This window comes from Aspergillus tanneri (assembly GCF_003426965.1).
Source record: "Aspergillus tanneri strain NIH1004 chromosome Unknown AapTan_4_pilon_pilon_pilon, whole genome shotgun sequence".
Lineage (NCBI taxonomy): Eukaryota > Fungi > Ascomycota > Eurotiomycetes > Eurotiales > Aspergillaceae > Aspergillus > Aspergillus tanneri.
The window spans coordinates 2,585,858-2,612,694 of record NW_022984631.1 but is presented as its reverse complement, the minus strand read 5'-3'; the positions used below and the strand labels follow the sequence as shown (position 1 = coordinate 2,612,694).

The 26,837-nt window shown below is 47.8% G+C and overlaps 7 protein-coding genes and 1 non-coding gene across 8 annotated transcripts; 6 read left to right on the top strand and 2 right to left on the bottom strand.

Annotated features, from left to right (window-relative positions):
• Positions 1-1,948: 1,948 nt before the first annotated feature.
• Positions 1,949-3,870, top strand: IMPDH1 (putative IMP dehydrogenase; the record flags this gene model as incomplete). Its single annotated transcript, XM_033570683.1, has 3 exons — positions 1,949-2,138; positions 2,199-2,507; positions 2,735-3,870. 3 exons carry the CDS (start codon positions 1,949-1,951, stop codon positions 3,868-3,870), a joined length of 1,635 nt encoding a protein of 544 aa, XP_033426715.1.
• Positions 3,871-4,242: 372 nt separating this feature from the next.
• ATNIH1004_006046 (NUDIX hydrolase) lies at positions 4,243-5,662 on the top strand (the record flags this gene model as incomplete). Its single annotated transcript, XM_033570682.1, has 3 exons — positions 4,243-4,526; positions 4,622-4,974; positions 5,049-5,662. 3 exons carry the CDS (start codon positions 4,243-4,245, stop codon positions 5,660-5,662), a joined length of 1,251 nt encoding a protein of 416 aa, XP_033426714.1.
• Positions 5,663-5,948: 286 nt separating this feature from the next.
• Positions 5,949-6,567, top strand: rps21 (40S ribosomal protein eS21; the record flags this gene model as incomplete). Its single annotated transcript, XM_033570681.1, has 2 exons — positions 5,949-5,980; positions 6,333-6,567. The coding sequence occupies 2 exons, from the start codon at positions 5,949-5,951 to the stop codon at positions 6,565-6,567; spliced, it is 267 nt and encodes an 88-aa protein (XP_033426713.1).
• Positions 6,568-7,321: 754 nt separating this feature from the next.
• On the bottom strand, positions 7,322-8,940 carry FRS2 (phenylalanine--tRNA ligase subunit alpha; the record flags this gene model as incomplete). The annotated part of the gene is made up of 2 exons (XM_033570680.1): positions 7,322-7,415; positions 7,469-8,940. 2 exons carry the CDS (start codon positions 8,938-8,940, stop codon positions 7,322-7,324), a joined length of 1,566 nt encoding a protein of 521 aa, XP_033426712.1.
• Positions 8,941-9,150: 210 nt separating this feature from the next.
• ATNIH1004_006043 lies at positions 9,151-9,222 on the top strand. Its single transcript has one exon. It is a non-coding gene; the product is annotated as a tRNA-Trp (tRNA).
• A 4,515-nt stretch (positions 9,223-13,737) lies between these two features.
• Positions 13,738-17,838, top strand: tcsC (putative two-component osmosensing histidine kinase (Bos1); the record flags this gene model as incomplete). The annotated part of the gene is made up of 2 exons (XM_033570679.1): positions 13,738-17,754; positions 17,812-17,838. The coding sequence occupies 2 exons, from the start codon at positions 13,738-13,740 to the stop codon at positions 17,836-17,838; spliced, it is 4,044 nt and encodes a 1,347-aa protein (XP_033426711.1).
• Positions 17,839-19,022: 1,184 nt separating this feature from the next.
• On the bottom strand, positions 19,023-22,663 carry ATNIH1004_006041 (MCT family MFS transporter; the record flags this gene model as incomplete). The annotated part of the gene is made up of 4 exons (XM_033570678.1): positions 19,023-19,781; positions 20,222-20,271; positions 21,047-21,183; positions 21,264-22,663. The coding sequence occupies 4 exons, from the start codon at positions 22,661-22,663 to the stop codon at positions 19,023-19,025; spliced, it is 2,346 nt and encodes a 781-aa protein (XP_033426710.1).
• A 2,135-nt stretch (positions 22,664-24,798) lies between these two features.
• Positions 24,799-26,586, top strand: sxa2 (putative pheromone processing carboxypeptidase (Sxa2); the record flags this gene model as incomplete). Its single annotated transcript, XM_033570677.1, has 4 exons — positions 24,799-24,994; positions 25,054-25,336; positions 25,392-25,618; positions 25,697-26,586. 4 exons carry the CDS (start codon positions 24,799-24,801, stop codon positions 26,584-26,586), a joined length of 1,596 nt encoding a protein of 531 aa, XP_033426709.1.
• Positions 26,587-26,837: the final 251 nt, after the last annotated feature.

Below are 26,837 nucleotides of genomic sequence, written 5' to 3'. Positions count from 1 at the left end.
TCACTTGGTTGGCAAGGCCAACCAAATGCTCCATTGGCACCCTAACTCCGCAACCCCCATCCCTGTCGAGTGCCAAGCTGAATAGCTGTGTAAACAGCGCCAGGGCTAGTGAGATCAGTGATCTTTCTTCATCTTACAAGATTCAAAATTGAACTTACACTACCGCGTTAACTCGAATTTCTTTAGGTATCAATTGGACCGCCAGAGACTTGGTAAAACCGACATTTGCACCTTTCGTCGCTGCATAATCGACCATGCCTAAACCTTGAAGGGTAACGACAGAGGTGGTGTTGATAATGCTAGAACACAGCCCGCTCTAGTAACTCATACCACTACTTTTGATACCTACGAGTCACCCCTCGACATATACGGGAGAGCATCTTTTGCCATCGCAATCATCTGAATGATACTGCATTGAAAAATATCCCCAACTCTACCAAGATCAATTCTTGTCAGGTCCTTGTACACGATTTGTTTCGAGGCATTATTGACTAGAATATTCAACTGCTTGAACCTAATACGAAAGTTAGGCCAGGTTCACAGGCTCTAGGGACCAGTTTCCTCTGAAAGATTAATCGTATTCGCTTCTATGCTCCTCAACAGCCTTCCGGCATTTTTCACGCTTGGACAGCTCCCCGGCAATGAGGAGACACGGCCGTTGTTCGGATTCGATGACCCTTTTTGTGTTTCTGCATCCTACTTCACTTCAGGACAGTGAACAATTGTGACATCGGTGCCCTCTTTGGCCATCAAGATTGCAGCAGACCGGCCTATTCCACAACTATTATATTGTTACCCGCCTGTAACTGTCTCACACTGAAGAGATTCATACTCCCCGCCGGTAATGAGGACTTTCTTGTCCTTCAATTTCCAGACCAGATATGTTCCCTGAAGTCGTCATTTGCATCCAGAATCATCTCTTTCTCAAGTCTGGTGGCTGTTCTCTTAGACTATATAAGTTTCTATAAGTTTCCGGGAAATTATTTATGCAGCTACGAACCCTGACTTGTGCTGACTCTGTGTTTTTGTGGTACCACGGAGATATCCCTTTGCCCATTGCCGATGATATATGACAAATTTTGATGAAGTAAGTGCTGGTTATTTCGGCAAGTACAATTGCAGGAAGGATGGATTTATTTATCTCCTTCTATTTTTTTATTCTTTCAAACCATTCCCCATCTGAGAAGTATTCTGCTTCTAGCACTCTGCCACCCTCGTGTTGCATAAGCACTACGACTAACTACTACCATTATTAAACCGATTCCGCAAACAGCCATTTTAACATAGATGTCAAATATAGCCTAAAATATATGAAATATCAGGAACGAGACGATAATTAAATGATTTTAAATTAGATGTCTTTGCGCTGTCTCTGCGCAAGTTTTCGGAAACGGCTTTGGTATAGGTTGCGCACCCAATTAGTTTATATATTGCTGAATTTTTCAGTTCATTACTACAGCATATCCAGGAATAAAAAATGAGGTCATATATATCCACCTCATGGCAGTAACTAGTATTTCAGTACAAACATCGATGCAAGTAGCAGGTGTATCGACAACGGCCATCTAACCTAGCTATCAAAAAAAAAAAAAAAAAAAAAAAGGGAAATAAAAAGAAATTCTGCTTATTCATCACCCCGACTCACCGCTTGAGCCAGATTCGTTTAATGACCAATGAACGGTGCAGGAGGCGACCTATCTCCTCGGCTATACCGCATCTGGAATGGTGGGTGCAAGGATTGCTAGCTTGTGCGCGGAAGACTCAAAAGCCTTTTTTTTTCACCTCCAATTTCTCTTCTTTTTTTCTTTCTTTTCTTTGGGAAAGGAAGACTTTCTCCATCAACAGAACGTTTCTATCGTCGATCTGTTGATTATTTTCTACCTTTGACTCCTAAACTCTACGAGTTACGATAGAAACCGTAGAGCCCTTTTTTTTTTTTTTTTCCAAAATGCCCATCTCCAACGGCGACTCTCTTGGCAGGGCCATGAAGGCAGAGATCCAGGATCACACCAAGGCACTGGATATCCTGGAGAAGGAATATTCCTCCAGCGATGGACTTGATGTTGATACCCTGCTTGACTCGGACAAGCACGGAGCATTGACTTACAATGATTTCCTCATCTTGCCCGGTTATATCGGTAAGGCAACGATTACTTTTTGGTCGTTTGATGAGACGTAGTTATTTATACCTATGACAGGTTTCCCTGCTTCCGACGTCACCTTGGATACCCCTGTCACGAAGCGTGTCTCTTTGAAGACCCCTCTCTTGTCCTCTCCTATGGACACCGTCACCGAACACAACATGGCCATCCACATGGCTTTGCTGGGTGGTTTGGGTGTTATCCACCACAACTGCTCTGCTGAAGAGCAGGCGGAGATGGTGAGGAAGGTGAAGCGATTTGAGAACGGCTTCATCTTGGATCCTGTTGTGCTCTCCCCCAAGGCTACTGTCGGAGAAGCAAAGGAACTCAAGGCCAAGTGGGGATTTGGTGGCTTCCCCGTGACTGGTGAGTTTTTTTTTTTTTTTTTTTTGTGCTGCCCTGAACTTCGCCTATGTTGTTTCAATTTGTATGATGATTTTCATCTTTTTTTCTTTATAACTTTCGTTCCACTGGAGCAGCGAGAGTTGCGATGTAGAGAAACGATTATATCTGACTCTGTTTCTTGAAACTTATTTTCTTCGGAAACACCGCAATTTGCTTTGAAGCACATGACTAACTGTTTTTGTTAACAGAAAATGGAACCCTACGTTCTAAGCTCGTCGGAATGGTCACTAACAGAGATATTCAATTCCACCCGAATCTTGAGGATCCTGTCACTGCCATCATGACTACTGATCTTGTCACGGCTCCTGCTGGCACCACCTTGGCCAAGGCCAACGAGGTCCTCCGTAGCTCGAAGAAAGGAAAACTTCCCATTGTCGACGAGAACGGAAATCTCGTGTCATTGCTCTCGCGCAGTGATTTGATGAAGAACCTCCACTACCCTCTGGCTTCTAAGCTTCCCCAGTCAAAGCAACTGATCTGCGCTGCTGCCATCGGCACTCGCGAGGAAGATAAGTCTAGACTAAAGTTGCTTGTCGAGGCTGGTCTCGACATCGTTATCCTGGATAGTAGCCAGGGCAATAGCCTGTACCAGATCGAAATGATCAAGTACGTCAAGAAAACTTTTCCCGAGATTGATGTCATTGGCGGAAACGTCGTGACTCGGGAGCAAGCTGCATCGTTGATTGCCGCCGGTGTCGATGGCCTGAGAATTGGCATGGGCAGCGGCAGTGCTTGCATTACCCAGGAGGTCATGGCTGTTGGCCGTCCCCAGGCTGCAGCTGTGCGCAGCGTCTCTACCTTCGCTGCTCGCTTCGGTGTTCCTTGCATTGCTGATGGTGGTGTCCAGAATGTTGGTCACATTGTCAAGGGTCTTGCAATGGGCGCGTCCACTGTCATGATGGGAGGTCTCCTTGCCGGTACCACCGAGTCTCCCGGTGAGTACTTCGTTAGCAACGAGGGACAGCTCGTCAAGGCCTACCGTGGCATGGGAAGTATTGCCGTCATGGAGGACAAGAAGACCGGTGGCAAAGACCCCAAAGCTAGCAACGCCGGCACTGCCCGGTACTTCTCCGAGAAGGACAAGGTCTTGGTCGCCCAGGGTGTTTCGGGCTCGGTCCTCGATCGGGGTTCCATCACCAAGTTTGTTCCTTACCTCGTGGCGGGCATCCAGCACTCTTTGCAGGACATAGGTATGCAGAGCCTCGACGCTCTTCGCGACGGTGTGAACAAGGGCGTTGTCCGGTTCGAGCTGAGAAGCGGCAGCGCTCAGGCCGAGGGTAACGTCCACGGTCTGCACAGCTACGACAAGAAGCTCTACTCTTAAATGGTATGAGCACTACTTGATGTTGTGTAGTTATCACCGGGAGAATTTCTCTTCGGCAATAATTTATTGACGCGATGATACGTGGCGATATGTAAACTCAAAATAGTACGGGCATGAGGATTTGGAGTTTGATATGAGGATATATGCGGGGATCTTCTTTTGCTTCAGTTGCTATTCTTAGGCATTTCATGCTTATTATGATAAACATGAAATAGAATCCACATTGAATTTTAAACATGATCATATCTCTCTAAATCCCACATGGCAACGCGGGTCTAAACCCGAACCTGCATGCGGGGTACAACCCGGCTAGCCTAGGTTCATCCCAGTCATTGCCACGGTTGTAGCTATTCTCCCCTTCGTTATCATCGTATGAAGTTAGAGCCACTGCACCTCGGTTGTATCTGGGAGAAAGCCATGTTTGCCGCAGCACATGTGCCTAAAAGCACGACCATATTTTACAGGTTTCTATGCCCCAGCCATCGGAAAATTGTCCGAGATTGCGTCCTTATTGCAGGTTTCACGAAACCCCGGTTGTCTAAATGCTCTGCTGGGCAACTTCCTCGCAGAATGGCCTCATCCAGCGTAAAACTTTCGATGACATCTTCGCCTACTAAGTCGAGGTCAAAGCCGTCGGTGCCTAGGCCTAGTTCAAGGTTAGCCGATATATCTTCTGTCCGAGCCATTGCGGACATAACAAATCCAAAAGAAAATAAGAATTTGAAAATAATAACCCAACTGAAAAATGCAGCGTAATTCTCGTGTCTCCTAAGAATGAGATTCTTCTCCTTCACCGTGTCAAAACCTCGACATCGTTTGCGTCAGCCCACGTCTTCCCTGGGGGAAACCTCTCTAAACAGGATGGACCTTGTCCTCCTTCTAAGGACCCCAAAAGCCACGACGACGGTCCCTGGTACCGACATGCAGCACTCCGAGAACTCTTCGAAGAAAGTGGAATCCTACTAGCCAAGGACCAGGCCACTGGGAAGATGTTAGTTGTCCCGGAAGAGGAGAGAGAAAGAGGCCGACGGTCGATTCACAAGTATGAGACGACCTTCTCTGAATGGTTGAAAAAGCAGAATCCTGCGGCGATTCCTGATACAGGTATGACATTTGTCCACACCCACCTGGAGGCCGTCCGTCTTATGATGATTACTGAGCTAATTTGGTCTATCCAGAGCAACTGATCCCTTTCACGCGATGGATCACCCCTACGAATGCACCGAAGCGGTACTCCACGCAGATGTACCTGTACTTACTCCCTTTGCCTCTAGAATCGGAGAAGCCGCTTCTGGATGAACTCCCTCTGGAAGGAGAGCGAGAGGAGATCCAAGTCCCGTCAAGCGACGGCGGGATTGAAGTCACCGAAGCCATGTTCTTGCCTGCTTCGGAATGGCTTCGCATGGCTCGTCAAGGAGAGATCATACTATTTCCCCCGCAATTTCTCCTGCTCCATCTTGTGGCTCAATTCTTGGATATCGAGCCCCATTCAACGAGTTATAGCCTGGACGATTTGCAAAACCAACGAACCAAGTTAATCGACTTTGTACATTCAGGTAGTCCCCCATGGACTGAGAAATGCATATCTCCCAAGATGCTCAAAATGACATCTGATAACCGGACAGTCCTGGGCTTGGATCATCCTGGACCGGAACTGAAAGATACTGACCGACGAGGCGACCCTGACAGGGTTGTCCTGGTGCAGTTCACTCAAGGATCTACTCGAAATTTAGACGTGCGACGGAAGAAGGAGGTATTCTCCGGTCATCAAGAAAAGAAAAGCCATCTGTAGCAGTCCACCCTGAGAAACTATGTATATACGGAATAGAATCTACCTTAGAATTTGAATGTACCTTCCTTAGTAGAGCGAACGGATACCGAACCAAAGTTAGGGCACAGTATCGCCACAGCCCACCCTGTCGGCACACGGCCGTAGCCCTCGATAAGTGATCACATGACCCACACAACCGTCGACAGGAAACGCCCAAAAGAGACGGGGATTTTCACGACTGCCAAACCCGCCAGCGCACCGTCCGATTTCTCACCGTCGTCAACCTCAGACACTACCAACCGCCAAAATGGAGAACGAAAAGGGAGAGATTGTCGATCTGTATGTTCCTATCATCCATGCTGTTATTTTAAGACAAGGGAGAGAGAGCGAGATCCGATCCAACGATGAGGGAAGAATATGCATGACTTTGCGATTCACTGGGACATGGAGGAAAAGAAAGAGAAGGGGATGGAAAAGATATCGTCTCGTTGGAAGAAAATATCTCGACTAAATCATGGCATTTTCAACCTCGTCGTGTCAATTTTTATCCAGTTCCCGATCTACAATGACCGGGAGGGGATTAAAAACATTCATAAAGGAAATCGAGGATCGGATCATCGCAATCTCAATCTTAATGAGATAAACCCAGTACAAAAACCAACTGAATATCACTGACTCATTTTTTAACCAGCTACGTCCCCCGCAAGTGCAGCGCCACCAACCGCATCATCAAGGCCAACGACCATGCCTCCGTCCAGATCTCCGTCGGCCAGGTTGACGAGAACGGTCGCTACACCGGTGAGAACCAAACCTATGCTCTCTGCGGTTTCATCCGTGCTCGTGGCGAGAGTGACGACTCCCTGAACCGCCTCGCTCAGCGTGACGGCTACCTCAAGAGCGTGTGGTCCGCCAACCGTGCGCGGTAAATTAAAGGATTACGGTGTTTTTCGGTGCGGATTGGTGGTGGGGAATCTTGATGGTAAGAATAGAACCTTGGATTTTATCTCTGTATGGATATAGCTGACGGGTTATATACAGGATCAGAAGATGTGTGCCGCGTTTGATGGGTTATACATCGGAGATATGATTAAGATTAAAAAATGAAAGCAAAATTTCATACAAATCCAATCCATTTATCTATTCCATTTCCTTTATTATTATTCCTATACGTTTCCTATTGATACCTGTCTACCTTGAAAGCTGTATCATGCATTGTCGCCAGACATCATTGTAATTTTCCTTTTTATTGCTCAGTCGGCAGATCAAACCTCCTCACCCACTCTCGGATTGAATATCTCAAGTATTTATCTGATTGCCCATGAGCGAGGAGGTAGAAAAGTAATCATCACCTGCCGAATATCACAAACTCGCCTTCTGAAGAGCCACTGCTGCAGAGAAGCGCACTGGGGCACAGATACGGGCGGGACATCCTAGGTCTTATAGATCGATCGCGTAAAGTCAATCGAGATAAAAATAGTTGTCAATATGATTCATTTTGTTTATTTGTTATTCCTTTTATATTTTATAAGACATTCCTATAGTCCTGAGGTCCGTATCTCGTAATCTGACTCGGTGCAACATAATCATTTCTTTTCTGGATTTGGATATAGTTCTATCATCCACTTTGATTTCTCTTGTTTACGATAAAATTTCCTCCCTTTCACCCCCTTCCGTATAAACTTAGTCCCTTTCTAATCTAACGGCAGGGTTGGTTTCGATGAAGTTGAGGTCAACTTTGTGGCCCAGGAGTTCTCGAATATTGCTGACACCATATCTGTGATACTAAGTTAGTCGTTTGTCCTGCGCCGGTTTGCCAACGTCACTTACTTGATCATAGTCGGTCTCTCCAAACTTAGACCCCATCCGTACACCCTCATGTCCTTGGGAAGACCCATTGGCTCCAACATCTCCGGTCGGAACATACCACTGTTTCCGATCTCTACCCACTTGCCCAGTCCCTCGTGGTAACCGAAGATTTCCATACTAGGCTCGGTGTAGGGGTTGTACGCAGGCTTGAAGCGCAGATGATGGATGCCCATCTTAGCAAAGAAGACTTCCATGAATCCGATCAGACCACCCAGGGTGAGTCCGAAATCAGCAATAACACCCTCAATTTGGTGGAACTCTGCCAGGTGAGTGGCATCAACTGCTTCGTTCCGGAACACTCGGTCGATACTGAAGTATCTCGCAGGTCGCGGGTTGGCTGCAAGTTTGTGCAACATGTATGTTGACACTGACGTTGTGTGCGTGCGAAGAACCAACCGTAAGGACTCATCCGCATTCCATGGGTAGCGGTAGCCAATCGACCCATACTTGCCATTTTCATGGACCTCGCGCACGTCCTCCCAGTATTGTTTGTAGTCAAGCGGCTTCTTTGCAACCGCACTCGCGGCAGGCAGGACGGATTTCGGACGGTGCGGGTCGTTTTCGGGGTCCTCACGGGGAGGGTCTGCCTTGACAGGATCTGAGATATAAAATGTGTCTTGGAGATCACGGGCGGGGTGTTGCTGAGGCACATAGAGAGCGTCGAAGTTCCAGAAACCCGTCTCCACGAAGCGGTTTGTGGGCATCTCCTCGAAGCCCATTTCAAAGAAAATATTCCGGAATTCCTGTCGCACCTTGTTCAAAGGGTGGAAGGCACCAGAAGGAGTGGGGGCACCCTTGGCCTTGAAGTTGTAGGGCTTTAGTTGGGCCGTCTTCCACGACCCGTTCATGAGCATCTCGGCCGTAAGATCCGTCTCCTCCTTGACGAATTCTTTGGCATATTTAGTACCCTTTGAGATCTTGAATGTGATGACTTTCTGTAAGGCAACCAGTTTCCGTCGCTTCAAGTCCGAAAGGGCCTTCTGGTCATCCAGAGTCTGGGTTCGCTCGATCGTCAACAACTGCTCTCGAGTCTCATCAACAATGGACTCAGTAGTGGCCCGGAGCACGGCACCGTCCTTCTTGATCCAGCCTCGCTTGAAGGCATTGCCCTGACCAACTTTGGCGTTATCCTTTCCAACGATTCCCGGCAAGTCGCCAATCTTCAGCCCATCCAAAGCAGCCAGCACTGCCTCGAAGACTTTGGCCTCGTGACTGCCATTGGCAGCGATCTCTTGACCTTCTCCTGTCAAGACAGCTACTTCTCGTTCCACTGTGTCATACTCGACCATCTGTCGGGAGGATAGGCGATCGAGCGCACTCTTGATTGTCACTGAGGGGATGGAGGGGAAGGCTTCATTGGACAGTATGGGCGCATCGGACGCGGACAGGGCTCCCAAAACGGGATTCGTCATATCGGACGCCATGGCTACCATTGTGGGCCACAGAGGATCGACGGAGAAGGAAAGGAAAGCTGCACAGAAGACAGGGAGCGGGGTGTGGTTATCGAGCAGACACTGCCCACTTTCCGAATTGTGACTCTTTCGAAATCACGGTGGCCGGGATGGGCCAGAGACGCTATTTGGTGACTTAGTCCCACTGTCTTTTTTGTTTTTAGATAGAATCTTCCAACAGAAAGTCCTCTAGGGCCTGTGGCGCAACGGTAGCGCGTTCGACTCCAGATCGAAAGGTTATCGGTTCAAATCCGGTCGGGCTCACACTCTTCTTTCACACCCCCCTTTTTTTTTTGTTATTTTATCCATTGAATGAATGAATGGACGTACAGGAATGACTGGACTCGCCGCCTACCTAAGGGTGCGGAGGACGAGCTTCTGGCCTAACTAAGTCTTCTGCTTTAAACTCGCAAAGGAATCCTCATGTACTTTCCTCATGTCATCCCATATGCATACATTCCATCTAATTCCTAACCAATACCTGAAAGTTAACTTGTTCATTTTCTAGTATTTACCTCTAAACTCTGGCACTGGTGTTATTTACTTAATTTCAATCATTCGGGGATACTTGGTTTCAGTGTCCTTAGTCGCTTTTTAATCCAGTAGGGTTTTTGTTGGAACTTAAGGCAAAAAAAATACTTCGACTTCGATTCCCCATTCGAAATAGGAAAGGAGGACCTCTCGATGAGTCTATGATTGTCGTTCGTAGGAACTGAAGTTTCCTGAAGGATGATGAATATAAGAACAATCAGTCAACATTCGCGCAGCCACCCGACTATGAAGGGGGATTGTCCGACAGAGAGAGCCCTCTTGTCCTCATTCAAAATGGCAATGCGGTTTCCTTCGACAATCTTGTGCTATTTAGAATCCCTTCTTAGGTTAAGGTCGTACACATCTAGCTTATATTAAGAGTATGGCATACAACTCATGTATGCCTACTCATCCACTGCCACTATATCCTCTTATATTACCAATAAATCACAACATGGTGTCATTCCCTTATAATAAATACTACAGATAGGGTACACTAGCTAACCACTAATGTTGTAAGAATAATACTATAATGAGTTACGAGCAATAAGGGTGGCTGGTTTCTACTCACTGTCTATTGTTTTTATTCTTAGTTTCTGTTTCTGGGCTTGTCTCTTATTTCTCCTTCTCAATTGTACATAGAAGGCGCAAAACCATATTGTTGTCCGGAAGGCGTGGAGAGACTGCAGGGCTGGATAATATTTTCGGCACACCTAACTGTTAGCTAGGTATTATTCCCACGGATTTGTGGTGTCCCTTTGATTTCTTAAGCTAGCGTACTATCACAAATCATACATCGAAAACGCTTATGACATGTAAACATATATATTTGCACATTGGGAACAAAATTTGTATTGCGAAGAACAAAGCAATTGTCAGACCCAAGAAGCACTGCCATACCCAGAGGCAGACTACTGCATATCACACTCCTTGGCCTGCATTATCTTAAATTTCCGAATCACAACGTCCCGAAGTCGTTTGCATTTTATTTAATACAGGCTGGACGTAGGTACTATACATTATTAGCATCAATATAGACTTTGTATTGATTATATAGGGATACGGTAAATTAAATACAGCCAGTAGCAGAACGACTATGGTCATTGAACGAGAAAGTAAGAAATACAGACCAGGAATCCAGATAGCTACTGGATTCACAAAACTTATCAGCATGCCCATGCGCCTCAACCCGCTCCTTTAAAACCTCGAGATCTTACAACTCGAGGAAACCACCAAAATGGAAAGGTCCAGTGGGGCCACCTTGAGACACCTGACTTAATTGGTCCTCTAGTCACACAAGCGACCTTTAAGTCTGGACTAAGACGCTGTTGGTGAATCTTGGTTCTGATTAGCATGTATAGGAAGGTACTCGTAGGTACCTATCCGGGGACTAACTGTATTACAGTTACTATACACAAATTCAACCCATCCATACCACGGTCTTACCAGAACCGTTGGAACGAGGGATACCTAAGGAGTATGTTGCTTGGGATATCAAGAACCCTTGAGATCTGCCATCAAGGCCCGACATTCAAGAAATAATGAACATAATAAGTTTATATACCTAATAAGGTACTTCGTACAATATGGACCTTGTACCCATGTAGTAGATACACATGTGCCGCGTATCAGAGCCAAGAGACTGACAGAGTCATCCATGTTCATCCATCTGCCCATCTACCGGGTCACACCTGAAGTTGATGCATGTGGTATGTACAGAGTATGTATGTAGGTGACCTTCAAGCCCCTGCACTTCCGGACCAGGCCTTCATGTCTTCTGATTAGTTTTGGTGCTTCTGATTGGAGTCTGGCTCTTTTCAACATATTCACCGTCATAACTCTCACCCCTGCCTCGCGCTTCCCCTCTATTGACCATAGACATGAACTAGTGCTATGGTGTGTGGTAGGTGGTAATTATCGGGGCCGAGTCTATTCCGTACTAGCTGGAGCCATTGACTGCCACTACTTGAGTGGTTTTGGGGGGATCAACTCACACCCACGCTTATATTTACACACGCAGATGTGGGATGGTGGCGTAATTTTTATTCAGGCGTAAAATAGAAACTTGATTAATTTTACATGAAAGGGTCTCGGCGTCTGAAAGAAATAAACTCTTGACTGTCTGCCTACCTATTCTGGACCCATCGATTAAGCCTCCTCAAGGAGAATGTAAAATTCTGAAATTAGATTTCATGAAGATAGGAAACAGGTAAATTACAAAACCAGAATGGGGCTCGGCTCGAATCCCCGTGCGTTCCAGAAAGTTTACACTGGCTGTGGAGGTTGTGGCTGCAACTGCCTTGCGGCATCAATTTTCCCAGGTATTTACTTAACTCCACGCACTGCAAACCTGCCGCAATAACCAAGGTTGAAGGTGTCGAGTGAGACACGAGTTTACAGGAAGGATTCCACTTACTGATATAATTAGTTGTTTCTTGGAGAATGGAGACTTCCTATGATTGAATGCTAGGACTTTTCTCTACCAAGGATTTAGAGCATGAGCGATGGGGCTTTCCAATTGTTTCTATCTTTATTGGGCCCAGTCAGCATGAGAGACCCCCACAATTTCATCCAGAACAACCATTGAAGAAGAGAGAAATAAGGGTGTTAGATTGGACTAGTTAGTGCGTACGCAGTACATCTTAGTGGTCTCTCACCGTCAGAGCTGGAGGAAATCAGTAAAAAGCAGGGGTTGTATGTAATGCACAATTTACTGCTCTTGAATTGTGATTTTGGTCTATCGGAATGACTAGAAAAAGGTTCCTTGGATAGCTACAATACATAGAAACATTATATGGAGTTCAATATATTCAATTTAATTATGATTATTTGATTATTTCTATTGCACCTTAAGTGGTACCCGTACAATTAGCCAAGTAAATTGCATAGGTAGTTAATTGGAACAATTAATTATGGGTAGTGGACATGGAATACCTAGATACTTACTAAGCTGCTTGATTCTTCAATTACAATAGAACACGAAGGTAGGCTTCAAGATCTGTCATCTTTTAAGATTCTATTACATTGTTATTTTATTTTATTTTATTTATTTTTCTCCTTTGATTCCGTGCCTTCACCATCCTTGCACGATCCGAACTTTATAAATAGGGGTTTTTTTTTTTTTGGTTTCAAAAAAGTAAAGAAAAATCACCAAAAAAAAGAATACTCCGTATTTCCCTCAGCGAGTAGAAGCAGACCAGCCTAACCCCTCCCATTCAACAATTTATTATTATTTCCATTATTATTACCATTCTTTTATAATTTACTCCGTACAGTTCACAGTACATTTGGTAAATCCATTCCTCACCTCCTTAACTTCTCTCGAACGCTGACTGATCACTCCCCACTGTTCCGACCAATCCCATCCCCGTCGGACGCTCCCCCCTTCCAGTATTTTCATCCACCGTTTTTGATCTTTTCTTTTCTTGAACGAACCTCGTTCGTTTTCTTCCCCGCCCGATCGGACTTGTCGTGCCCATACCTCTTTACTTACTATCCTTACTAAATATCCTTATTATCGTGCTGTTCCCGAAATCAATTCCTACTCCCCCCTGCCCACAAATCCACCAGAATCCTGGCCCTTTCTTGCTCTCCACCAGACTCCCCCATGTCGTCCTAGCAGACTCGTCCGATCATTCATTCTTGTCAGTACCACGGCTTCCTGTTAGGTAGGTGCATCGTCGACCATCTCGCAACCATCGTTTTTAATTTTCTACTCTCTTTCCTCGCTCTTCTCTTCCCTCGTGAAAATTTCCCATCTTCCTCTTTGTCTTCATCCCAATCTTTTTCACTATCGCCTTTAATTTCCGTTTTCTTCGACCACCTCTCTCTTTTGGATTTATATTTTTTCGCTCCTTCGCTTATTCTCTTTCGTCTACCTCTCCCCTTCCCATAGTCTTCCTTTGTACCTTTCGAGATAGCTGGCTTTGGTCGCACCTCGATAGTCTCGCTCCTCTCCTCTGATTCCTGATTCCCGGAGTCACCCCCCCCCTTTTTTTTTTTAATATTTTTTTTCTTTTTTAAAAAAAAAAAAATTTAATAAGGCCCCCTTCTAATATACTGAACCTCATTCCTTGTTCTTCACTATTTCTGAATCCGTTCTCATCGTGTTTTATCTAGACGAAATTGGGCGAGAGGAAGAACGGAGCAAAACACCGCAAAAACAAAAAGACCAAAAGAAAAAGCATCGAAAAGCCTTTACGTCATCCATACTTATGTCCGATTTTGATTGAGTCGTCCTAGGGCACAATGGCTGGCGTGGACGAAACACTCGCGGCCGCTGCTGCCATCCTACAAGGTCTCGCCAGAGAGACCCCTCGCTCCGGCTCCTCTCCTCCTTTCGACTTCCAGTTCTCCCAACCTCCCGCCAACGGCTACGACGCAAAACTATCCAAGTTGCCAGGAGATCCAAGTGCAGCTAAGACCACCTTTGAAAATGAGTTGGAGGCGTTAATCCGTCGGGTTCATCACCTGGAATTCCAATCTGTCAGTCACCAGACACCCCCTGGAGTTTTCCCTGAAATCTCTGTGTCTTCCCTCAACCAAACTGGGAAGGAACCTGATTTCCTGTGGTCGTTTGGTCTTTCTCGCTCGTCGTCCCGGAAAGGTTCTAACTCTTGCATCTTACAGCAGCAAAATCCTCAGCAACACCAACCGATAAGTCGACCGCCCCCTAGAACTCAAGCGCGTGAAGATGACGTTGAAGAAGAGGAATCAGATGAAGAGGAAGACTCGGAGTCGAGAACTCGGTTGGTGCGCGAGGAGGATATCAGCTACCTACGGAATCATGTTCAGAAGCAGGCGGAGGAAATAAGTTTCCAGAAAGACATCATTGCCCAAGTCCGTGATGAGCTCCTGCAACAAGAGGAGCAGACACGGCGGGCTCTGACCAAGGTCGAAAACGAGGATGTCGTCTTACTGGAGCGCGAATTACGCAAGCACCAGCAGGCCAACGAGGCTTTCCAGAAGGCGCTACGAGAAATCGGTGGCATCATTACACAGGTAGCGAACGGTGACCTGTCGATGAAGGTGCAGATCCACCCTCTGGAGATGGACCCTGAAATCGCCACTTTCAAACGTACAATCAATACAATGATGGATCAATTGCAGGTCTTTGGTAGCGAGGTGTCTCGAGTTGCACGGGAGGTCGGAACAGAGGGTATCCTTGGTGGCCAAGCTCAGATTACGGGGGTCCACGGTATCTGGAAGGAACTCACCGAGAACGTCAACATCATGGCCAAAAACCTCACGGATCAAGTGCGTGAGATTGCTGCTGTTACCACTGCTGTCGCCCATGGAGATCTGAGCCAAAAGATCGAGAGTCGAGCCCAGGGTGAAATCTTGGAGCTACAGCAGACTATTAATACCATGGTGGACCAGCTTCGTACATTCGCGACCGAGGTTACCCGCGTGGCCCGCGACGTTGGTACAGAGGGTGTTCTGGGTGGACAAGCCCAGATTGAAGGAGTTCAAGGCATGTGGAACGAGCTCACCGTTAATGTCAACGCCATGGCGAATAATTTAACGACTCAAGTGCGAGATATTGCAACTGTCACGAAGGCAGTAGCTAAAGGTGACCTGACCCAGAAGGTCCAGGCTAACTGCAAAGGAGAAATCGCAGAATTGAAGAACATCATCAATTCCATGGTTGATCAGCTCCGGCAGTTTGCCCAAGAAGTTACCAAGATTGCCAAGGAGGTCGGCACAGATGGTGTCCTTGGCGGTCAAGCCACTGTTAATGATGTGGAAGGCACCTGGAAAGATTTAACCGAGAATGTCAACCGGATGGCCAACAATCTCACTACCCAGGTCCGGGAGATTGCCGACGTCACTACGGCTGTCGCAAAGGGCGATCTTACTAAGAAGGTCACTGCCAATGTCCAGGGTGAAATACTAGACTTGAAGAGCACAATCAACGGCATGGTGGACCGGCTGAATACCTTCGCTTTTGAAGTCAGTAAGGTCGCTCGCGAGGTCGGCACAGACGGCACGCTGGGTGGCCAAGCCAAGGTGGACAATGTGGAGGGCAAGTGGAAGGATTTAACTGACAATGTCAACACCATGGCTCAGAATTTGACTTCTCAAGTCCGCAGTATATCGGATGTCACACAGGCGATTGCTAAGGGTGACCTGAGCAAGAAAATTGAAGTACATGCCCAGGGGGAGATTTTGACCCTCAAAGTGACTATCAATCACATGGTGGACCGGTTGGCTAAGTTTGCAACTGAGCTGAAGAAGGTCGCTCGTGATGTTGGAGTCGACGGAAAGATGGGTGGTCAAGCCAACGTCGAAGGAATTGCTGGAACTTGGAAGGAGATCACCGAGGACGTAAATACAATGGCTGAAAACTTGACCTCTCAGGTTCGTGCATTTGGCGAAATCACGGACGCCGCAACCGATGGCGATTTCACCAAACTTATCACCGTCAATGCATCCGGGGAGATGGACGAATTGAAGCGGAAGATCAACAAAATGGTTTCGAACCTTCGGGATAGCATCCAACGAAACACAGCCGCCAGAGAGGCCGCTGAACTGGCGAATCGCACAAAATCCGAATTCCTGGCGAATATGAGCCATGAAATCCGAACACCTATGAATGGTATCATCGGAATGACGCAACTGACATTAGACACGGATGACCTGAAGCCTTATACCCGGGAGATGTTGAACGTAGTGCATAACCTGGCAAACAGTTTGCTGACAATCATTGACGACATACTCGATATCTCGAAGATCGAAGCAAATCGTATGGTTATTGAAAGCATTCCGTTTACAGTCAGGGGCACGGTCTTCAACGCACTTAAAACGTTAGCGGTGAAGGCGAACGAGAAATTCCTCAGCCTGACCTATCAGGTCGACAACACCGTACCGGACTATGTTATCGGTGACCCTTTCCGTCTTCGCCAGATTATCCTCAATTTGGTCGGCAATGCCATCAAATTCACGGAACATGGAGAAGTTAAGCTCACCATTCGCAAGTCAGACCGGGAGCAGTGTGCAGCGAATGAATACGCTTTCGAATTTTCTGTGTCAGATACGGGCATCGGCATTGAGGAGGATAAGCTCGATCTCATTTTTGACACCTTCCAGCAAGCCGACGGCTCGACGACGCGGAGATTCGGTGGAACTGGCCTGGGCTTGTCCATTTCAAAACGGTTGGTGAACTTGATGGGTGGTGATGTTTGGGTGACCTCTGAATATGGTCATGGTAGCACATTCCACTTCACGTGTGTGGTAAAACTTGCCGATCAATCCTTGAACGTAATTTCCTCTCAACTCTTGCCATACAAGAACCACCGGGTACTATTCATCGACAAGGGAGAAAATGGTGGACAGGCAGAGAACGTCATGAAGATGCTCAAACAAATCGATCTGGTGCCGTTAGTTGTTCGGAATGAAGACCATGTTCCACCCCCGGAGATACAAGATCCATCCGGCAAAGAGTCGGGCCATGCGTACGATGTCATCATCGTGGATTCGGTGGCCACGGCTCGGTTGCTTCGGACCTTCGATGATTTCAAATATGTTCCCATAGTTTTGGTCTGTCCGCTGGTTTGTGTAAGCCTGAAGTCCGCCCTGGATTTGGGAATCAGCTCCTACATGACCACACCATGCCAACCAATCGATCTGGGCAATGGCATGCTCCCGGCTCTTGAAGGACGTTCCACACCAATTACTACCGACCATTCCCGTTCATTTGACATTCTGCTTGCTGAAGATAATGATGTTAACCAAAAACTGGCTGTGAAGATCCTCGAGAAACACAATCATAATGTGTCCGTTGTTAGCAATGGCCTGGAGGCTGTTGAAGCTGTCAAACAACGTCGCTATGATGTTATTTTGATGGACGTCCAGATGCCCGTCATGGGTGGCTTTGAAGCCACCGGGAAGATCCGAGAATACGAGAGGGAGTCGGGATCAAGTAGAACGCCGATTATCGCACTCACAGCGCATGCAATGTTGGGCGATCGAGAGAAATGCATACAGGCTCAGATGGACGAGTACCTTTCGAAGCCGCTGAAGCAGAATCAAATGATGCAGACCATTCTCAAATGTGCCACTCTGGGTGGTTCGCTTTTGGAGAAGAGCAAGGAGTCGCGAATTTCTAGTAGCGGTGAAATGCACCCGGTCCATCACACGAGCTCTGACAGCAAAAGCCCTCGCCCGAGCGTGGAACCTAGATCAATTACCGCAACAAGCACCGTGAATCGGAGTGGCATTGCGGGCCCCAGCGCTGAGAATGGCGAGGATCTGTCCATGGAAAGGGTAAATGCTCATGATCCTCAAATACAATAAGTTGAGATATGCTAACGTCGTGAATAGGCACTGTTGCGATCCAACAGCTCGTGAGACGCTCTAAAGATATGCTTTCGCTTTTTCCCCCTTCATTTTCCGAGTGACATTGATGCCAACTTTATACCCTATTTGCGCGTCGTAAGAATTGCTCTTTCGCAAGTGCTCTACTGCTTCCGTCTTTGGATGTTCTTGATTTATATTATTTCGGGAAACTAATCTTCTCTCGATTCTCTAACCCTATCTTGAAACTCTCCGTCCTCCGCCTCTCGCTATTCTCTATACCTCTCTATCTCTTTTTGTTTGTCTGTCTCCTTTATTCTCTATCTCCTCTTGTGATGTCATTGGTCAATTCCTACCCAAGCATATGTTTGTCGCTGGTATATTGTCGACGGTTCAAACAACGGCCTTATTTACATTTCTTGTCGGATCGTATTATATTGTTTTTTGTTTGGTTTCGGATGCTGTTTATGTGTCTCTGGTGTAAGGTGTTTGGCGCATGGAACCATCGAGGTCCTTCCAAATAAACCTGCGTATGGGATGGAGACAAATATGGGCGAGTTAAGCCAATTTGCCGAGGATTCCAGTATCCTCCCTGCTGGATGCATACTACTGTTTTTTCGTTTTCAACCTCTCATCTAACACACCCTTTTGATCACGCATGTCCCTGCATCGGGTTTCTTGTTTCATTCCAATTTGTATTGTATTTAATTCCTTTCTCTTCCGTTTTTCATAACTACAGATGAAAGTTTTGGCTTGGAGTCAGGAAGCTCCTCCGCCATCGATCTCTTTCCGTTGCCATTTCTCTTATATTATCATTTGCGTGAAACGTCATTTGGCATGTATGGGTCGCCTACCACCCGCGAAACGAATATATGACCATCATGGCATCGGATAGAATAAAAATACTATGATCAAAACAGTCAAAACATAAGATTTCAATCCTAGTAGTTCCATTCCTATTATTTATCAACGGCGAAGCAAATAGACCAGGAGTATTGAGCCATGTTATTAAGACATAAATGAAGCAGATTAAACTGTTTCCCCTTGGACAGAAGATAACGCCGAGGGTACAGCCGTTCGTTCGTCAACGATACGTTCTCAAGTGTTGGGTGGTTATGCTTTTTTCCTCTTTATAGCCAGTGGCGAGGTGTCGTGGTCTCGACATTTCTTTTATACACCCGACGGTCCTTCGGATGTTGAAGCAGACGCAGATGGTGTCTGCTCTGAAGTGCTGGAAACTAGGGTGGGTGTAGTAGATTGGACTGGACTGCCGCTGCTTGGAGAGCGGGCAGGTGTACTGGTTGGACGCGGACCGATGCTGCTGCCCCTGCCTCCTCCAGTGGGGGTGCTGCTAGGCATCCTCGATGAAGATGCGGTCGGGACGTGGATAGAGACGGTTGAAAATGTGCGCGACGAGGATCCTGGAATACCACCGCCGCCAGCGCCGGCTCCGGCTCCGGCTCCGCCAGGTTGACCACCAGCCCCTGGGGCTCCGCTTGGGCAGGGTGTTGGACACGGAGGACATGGTTGTCCGCCTCCTGCGCCTCCTGCTCCTCCTGCTCCTCCTGCTCCTCCTGCTCCTCCTGCTCCTCCTGCTCCTCCTGCTCCTCCCGCTCCTCCCGCTCCTCCCGCTCCTCCTGCCCCCCCTGCTCCTCCTGCCCCCCCTGCTCCTCCTGGACCAGCACCACCTTGGCATCCTGGAACGCTACCTGATTGGCAAGATGGGCAAGACGGACATGGATGGACACCCTGACCGGCACCTCCTTGGCCAGCACCGCCGCCAGCACCAGCGCCTCCACCAGCTCCTTGACCGGCACCTCCGCCAGCGCCCTGACCAGCACCTCCGCCGGCACCTTGACCAGCGCCTCCACCGGCACCAGCACCTCCACCAGCTCCTTGACCAGCACCTCCGCCAGCACCTCCGGGACCACTACCACCTTGGCATCCTGGACCGCCACCGGATGGGCAAGATGGGCAAGACGGACATCGCTGGCCACCTTGACCGGCACCTCCTTGACCGGCACCTCCACCACCACCGGCACCTCCACCACCACCGGCACCTCCACCACCACCGGCACCTCCACCACCACCGGCACCTCCACCACCACCGGCACCTCCACCACCACCGGCACCTCCACCACCACCGGCACCTCCACCACCACCGGCGCCTCCACCACCACCGGCACCTCCACCACCACCGGCGCCTCCACCACCACCAGCGCCTCCACCGGCACCAGCACCTCCACCAGCTCCTTGACCAGCACCTCCGCCAGCACCTCCGGGACCACACCACCTTGGCATCCTGGACCGCCACCAGATGGGCAAGATGGGCAAGACGGACATGGATGGCCACCTTGACCGGCACCTCCACCAGCTCCTCCACCGGCACCTTGACCAGCGCCTCCGCCAGCGCCCTGACCAGCACCTCCACCGGTACCTTGGCCAGTGCCTCCACCGGCACCTTGACCAGCGCCTCCAGTGGTGCCACTGGGACACGAAGTCAGACAAACTGTAACGGTAGTTGTGACTTGACTAGGACATGGAGGGCAGGAAGGAACTCCCGAGTGGGTCATGGATGTTGGAGAAGTCGAGACCCTGGTCCGAGATGGCCCTGAGGTAGGAACAGGGCTAGAGGGCCCGCCCCTAGTAGGTGTACCAGTAGGCGATGCAGTCGTCAAAGCCGAACTGTTTGACGTCGGTACAGCCGTGACATCATGGATGAATGTCCATGAAGCAGTAACTAAGATAAAAATGTTTGTCAAAGGTGACATTCTTGGTTCGAAAGACTGCCTCAGAAGAGGGTATTGTAGAGGATGAGAAGGGAAGGAGTGATTTAGCAGGGGAAGGGGGGTTTTATTTGGAGTATGATGATCTCTGTATGTCATTAGAGAATTATGTTGTGTGGAATAATAACTGTCCTATAGGAATTCGTCGGACATCAGTAATGATGACGCTCTGTGGAAATCATCTTTGTGAGTAGGGTCCATGACCGCCGTCTATGGATTTGTTGGGCACCTTCTAGGTTTCCGGAGGACATTTCCGAGTAATTATGGTTTAACAATTAGGTGCGTCTTATTTTGATTTTGTAGTAATAGGTAATTCTCCTGTCTTTTAGACGGGAGGGGTTTTTTTCCGCCGCAAAGAAAGACTTTTTTTTGGTCATGAACAGCTATTCCTTGGAGATATTCAAGCTCTGAAACTTGTGGATTTGCATCGTTCCCGCTTATCTATCTTCAGTAAAGTGCCCAAGGCTCGCGCCAACCAACGTGGATAATCTTCACTGCGGTAACACAGGCAAGACCAAGAGTGTAGCAGCAAGTAGTGAAGACAATAAGTCCCCAGTACTCTCCATTACAGCGAGAAAGTATCTCGCCTGCAATCGGAATGCCAGTAAGCGTACTATACGTATCCACAGTTGTTAGATTGCACTCAGCAGCTATGTCTGCTAGGAGGAACGCCATGGATGGCTTCTCACTTACCCAAAGCTTACGATCGTGTACGCTGTAGCGTAGTATCTCCCGTAATTTTCGATCTTGCACAGTTGCGATATACAAACCGGTGTGAGGCTGATATTGCTGCCGCTGGAGAAGCCAAATAAAACACAGTATACTATCATCACTGGAACGCTGTCACCAGCAGGAAGCCACAGACATGCGTTGCAAACGAGGCACAGAGCCACTGTACCGATAAGGGTATTAAAACGCCCAAGGTAGTCAGCGACAAAGCCTGGAATCCATCTTCCGAAGAAAGATCCCGCATTGAGAATGGCCACCATTTGATACGATAGTCCATTAGACACTCCATGAGCCAAGGCATAAGAAGAGATATATGTGATTGGGACGAAAAGGCCCCATTCCACAAAAAAAATTCCTGCGGTTGTGAGAGCGAACTTGGGCTCCCGGAAGATCAGAAAGTCGGGGAGGACATTCTCCCTGGAAGTGGGTTTCTTGGGCAGACGAGACTTGATCAGAAGGCAAGCAACTACTACCAATACTAGGCAGATCAGCGCAACTACTCGAGTCGCCCACGCCCAGCCAATAACGGGAAATAACCGTTCGAGAATGAGTGGGAATGTAACTCCCCCAACAGAGCCTCCAGTTGCAGCCAGGCCTGTCGCAACACCGCGCTTCTCGTTAAAATAGTGGCCAATAGCTGATATTGCCGGGGTAAAGATCAGGGATGCTCCAATGCCACCGGCGATGCCAATTACGAGCATAAAATGCCAGTACTGAGTGCAAAACCCCAAAGCAATCATCATCACCATGATCAAGACCGATCCCGCAAAGACAAGAAACCGGGGGCCTTTGGCATCAAATATCGGGCCAATTTGGACACCACAAAAGAAAGTTAGAAAAGCATACATGCCAAAAATCCAACCAATTTTTCCGGGGCTATATTCTTTCAGTTGATGGTCTTCAAGATACGCCTGAAAAGTACCAATGGTGTTGACCAAGCCAAGGGAGCCGAAAAGGCCCATCCAGCTCCCAAAGACTACCAACCAAGCCTCCAATCCACCCTCAGGGTAGGTATTTCCATCGGCGTCAGTAGTCACACGGCTCATAGGGGTTCTATGCGTGGAGTGGTCCGATGGATGGTCTTCAGATGACTGTCTGTTGAGACTATTTTCAAAGTTTGTTTGTCTATCGGATGGTTGGTAGTAGCCAGGCTGTACATACGACTGTACTTGTTTTTCGGCATCATTCGATAGCGATCTGTCATACGGGATAACGCTGGATGGTGTTCCATGGGCGGCAGTGGTATGCTTCTCTGACGGTGAAGAAGGCACTGGGATTTCGGTCTGAGTCGAAAGATTCTTAGATGCGTGTGGCTCTATCCTATCCGTATTAGAGTTACCAATAGGTCTGGCGTTTGCGGACATGTCAGTATAGACAGAGAGCGGACGTGGACCACGGTTAACCTTCTTCCTTTACCACACTCTGCCTTTTTTCCGTTTCCTTTTCTCCCTGGGTAGAAATACGAAAGAAAAAGGTTAAACGAGGACTCAGACGTTGAGACGCCAATATTGTTAAGAAACAGTGTAAAAGAAAGCGGCAACGATTCTATAAGTAAGGCCTGAAAGCACAAGCAGACATTCCTGACAAGTAGTATCAGAGACCTTATGGGGGATGGCGTGGGCTTCGTGTCCCTAGTGGAGAGGATTTTTTTGCCTTTTTCTCTCTTGTTCGAGTTCTCCTCCCGGCGGAACGTGTCTTATTGGCGAGCTGGGTGTTGACTAGCAGATGGGTAAATGGCGTCTTTTTTTTTTTTTTTTTTTTTTTGCACACCGTCTTCAGGGTGCTTCCCCGCGATGTCTTGGAGGCACTAGACAGTATAGGGAAGGTCCGTCGAGAACTAATGAGTAAGCAAGATGGAGAGAGAAGCAGACGCTAATTGAATGCGTATTGAATGGGTATAGTAGAAAAGATTCAGCAGAATCAATTCCATCAGAAGATAAACCAGTGCCGTTGAGCATCGTGAAGATATAGCTCCTGTAAAGCACAAAGCTGGATGCTGGAAACAGCCCTGCGGGTCACAGGAAGGAACCATAATTGGTAGACGAGGGAGGTATGCATCGTAAATTAATAATCCCTGATTAGAATAGATCTTTCTTAGGCAATGAAATCGGTCGTCTTCCAGGGGGTCTATAATAGTCGGGAGAAATATGCAGAGTCCGTGGAACTTGTGACGGAGAGAATGGGGAGAGATCAGGTGACAGCAACGTGACTGGTGGAGTTGATCGATTCTTCTATCAATTAATTAACCATTAGTTATATTAGTTATTAGTTAATTCGTATTATACTCTGTAAGGCTTATCTTGCCTGTAGAAGTCTTTTAACCTCTACCAGTAGGCATTCTTATTGATGATCTGCTTTACCTCTACTCTGTACAAGACTTTTGTTTCTTGCTATATTCTGGACAGCTTTTTCTTGGAGGGATCGTCCCTGTGTTTGGTATTAACATCAGTGCTCTGTATTTGGCCATTCTCTTTAATATAATAGAGAGTATTCCATAAGGTGTGAGATATCTTCCAGTGAAATTTTTTGGTCTCCATTTAATCATTCCGACCCGCTCTTATCGTATTGGCCTGAGGTTACATCGCTCGAACACCTGATCAGTGGACTTTCCATCTTCCGCTTCAACCGTCTTCATGCCCGTTTTCTATCAACAATTCTGCAGAACTCGCCTTGTCTCCCTCATCTTCATTTCGACTCTTGTGGACAGTAATTAATATGGGATGGATGGCAATGAAGCAGTCCTATTGAAATCCTAGATGGAAGCAATCTCCACTATTTTCTACCCCAAAGCTTAGCCCCTCCAAGCTCTAAACTAGCCTACCGAGCTAGCCGGGGGTTGACACGGAGGACTCCGTAAAATCTCCGGCTACCTTTCTTTTCTCTGTCTTTTTCTATGATGACTGAGATACGACTACTGCATGTGTACTAATTATTTATCGTCTGATAGGACTTTGGCACTAACAGCTATAGACAAGCTGATACTTTCACGGGGAGAAAAGAGCATGTATAGATTAAGGAACGGGCTGTATCAACGTCAAGAACCATGGGTTGCCGCACAGTCCCCGAGTACAGGAAATGAGTGGCAAGGTAGTCTACCATTAAGCCCTTCCGAACCGGTGGCTTTCTCTCTTTCTCTTGAGCTGTTCCCCTCTCTAGACAGATACGAGGGCCCTGGCTATTGGCCGTCGCTTCACTCTATAACTGTAATGGGGATTGGTGTTTCTCTAGGTTCCTGTTTTGAAAGCACAACCCTGCCATCTTTTGTTGTCCAGATCAGTTCTCCACATACCAAGCCCCGCCTTTGCCGGGGGTTTCGTTCTTCCTAGTTAGGACTGAGATGCCTTAGTGTCGCTGATGTGCGCTATTAGCAGACGTTCTGTAATATAAATCCCTTCGCCTCCCCAGGTCAAAATACCACAAGACTGATCAGTTTTCCCCAGCCTTTTCTCCGACTTCCCACCCCTCATTTCTCTCTCCATCCGGAGTAAACCTTTCCAGGATGCTATTTCGCAAGCTCCTATCCGCGGCGGCTCTCGTAGGCGTCTCGCTTTGCGTTGAGAATGTATCTGCCACCAAACATGGACGGTTCGGACAGATGGCGCGTGACTCGTTAGCCAAACGCAGATCGCTTGCTTCTGAACTGCCACAGCCCCATTCTCAGCGCGATTTTCGATTCCTGAATAGTCAAACAAAGCGTATGCTACCTAGCGCTCATGTCTCAGAAGAGATACTAATTCTGACAATATTTAAATAGCATATCTCGTGGAGAGCTTGCCCGATTTCCCCTTCGATATAGGAGAATTGTACTCAGGGTTGGTGCCGATTAACGAGGGGAACAGTTCCAGGTCCCTCTTCTTTGTGTTCCAACCAACAATTGGGGAACCGGTAGATGAAATCACCATCTGGCTCAACGGAGGGCCTGGCTGCAGCTCCCTTGAGGGGTTTTTGCAGGAGACTGGCAGATTCCTGTGGCAGCCGGGAACGTATGCCCCAGTCGAGAACCCGTATTCATGGGTGAACCTGACCAACATGCTTTGGTATGCATGACCATTACACTTGCTCTCGAGTATACTAAGTCAATGCCTGTTGCAGGGTCGACCAGCCCGTGGGAACGGGCTTCTCCACCGGAACGCCGACCGCAGTGTCCCAAGAGGAGATCGCTAAGGATTTCGTTGATTTCTTCAAGAACTTCCAAAAGACCTTCGGGATCAAAAATTTCAAAATCTATGTTGCTGGGGAAAGCTACGCAGGACGTTATGTGCCGTATATCTCTTCAGAAATACTGGATCAGAATGATAAGGAATACTATGACCTGAAGGGTAAGTTTTCAGTGGCTTAATTTCAATCAAAATAGGGGTCCATTTTGGCTTCATTAGACTCATCTTGCATTTGAACAGGAGCATTGGTGTATGACCCTTGTATTGGCCAATTTGACTACGTGCAAGAAGAGGTGCCAGCAGTGCCCTTTGTACAAGAGAACGCCAACCTGTTTAACTTCAATGCCAGCTTCATGGAGAAACTAGAGAGTCTCCATAAATCCTGCGGCTACGCGGACTACATGGATCAGTACCTTGTTTTCCCTCCCCCAAAAGTTCAGCCACCGAGGCTCTTCAACGCAACTAGCGAGGCCGATTGTGATGTCTTCGCTATGATTGGCGACGAGGTCCTCCGCACCAACCCCTGCTTCGATGTCTACGAAGTCAACCTGATGTGTCCGCTGCTTTGGGATGTTCTTGCCGCCCCTACCGCACTAACCTACCAACCCGCCGGAGCGTCAGTCTACTTCGATCGAGAGGATGTCAAGCGGGCCATGCACGCCCCAGACAAAACGTGGGCTGAATGTTCGTCGGAGAACGTCTTCGTGGGACATGGAGGACCACAGGATGAGGGAGACTATTCCGCCAACCCGATCGAACACGTCTTACCGAAGGTCATCGAGGCGACAAATCGGGTCCTCGTCAGCAACGGTGACTACGACATGATCATCATAACCAACGGCACCTTGCTTGCCATCCAGAATATGACTTGGAACGGAAACCTCGGGTTCCAATCTGCTCCAATTACCCCGATCGACATCACCCTGCCGGATCTCCAGAATCAGAAAGTGTATGAGCAGAATGGCAATCCGGGATGGAATCTTGGCCAGGGAATCATGGGTATCCAGCACTATGAGCGGGGGCTCATGTGGGCGGAGACGTACCAGAGCGGACATATGCAGCCCCAATACCAGGCGAGAGTGACATACCGTCATCTTCAATGGCTTTTGGGCCGGATTGACTCATTGTAATGCAAGGGGTCTGGTTGGGTTGGTCATGCAGAATTTTTTATTTTTATTTTTATGTACAGTGAGAGTAGGTGCCGAGAACCGAGCTGAAGAAGCTGGGAGAAAAAGAAAATGCAGGATTCAGGACTCTGTCTATACAGTTGTCTGGTGGGATACATACTCCCGCGAGCTATGAACTTGCTTGACAGGAATAATCTTCCACTTTGGTATATCCAAGAACCGTAGGTGGTGTGATAGTACTTAACTTCTCTTGA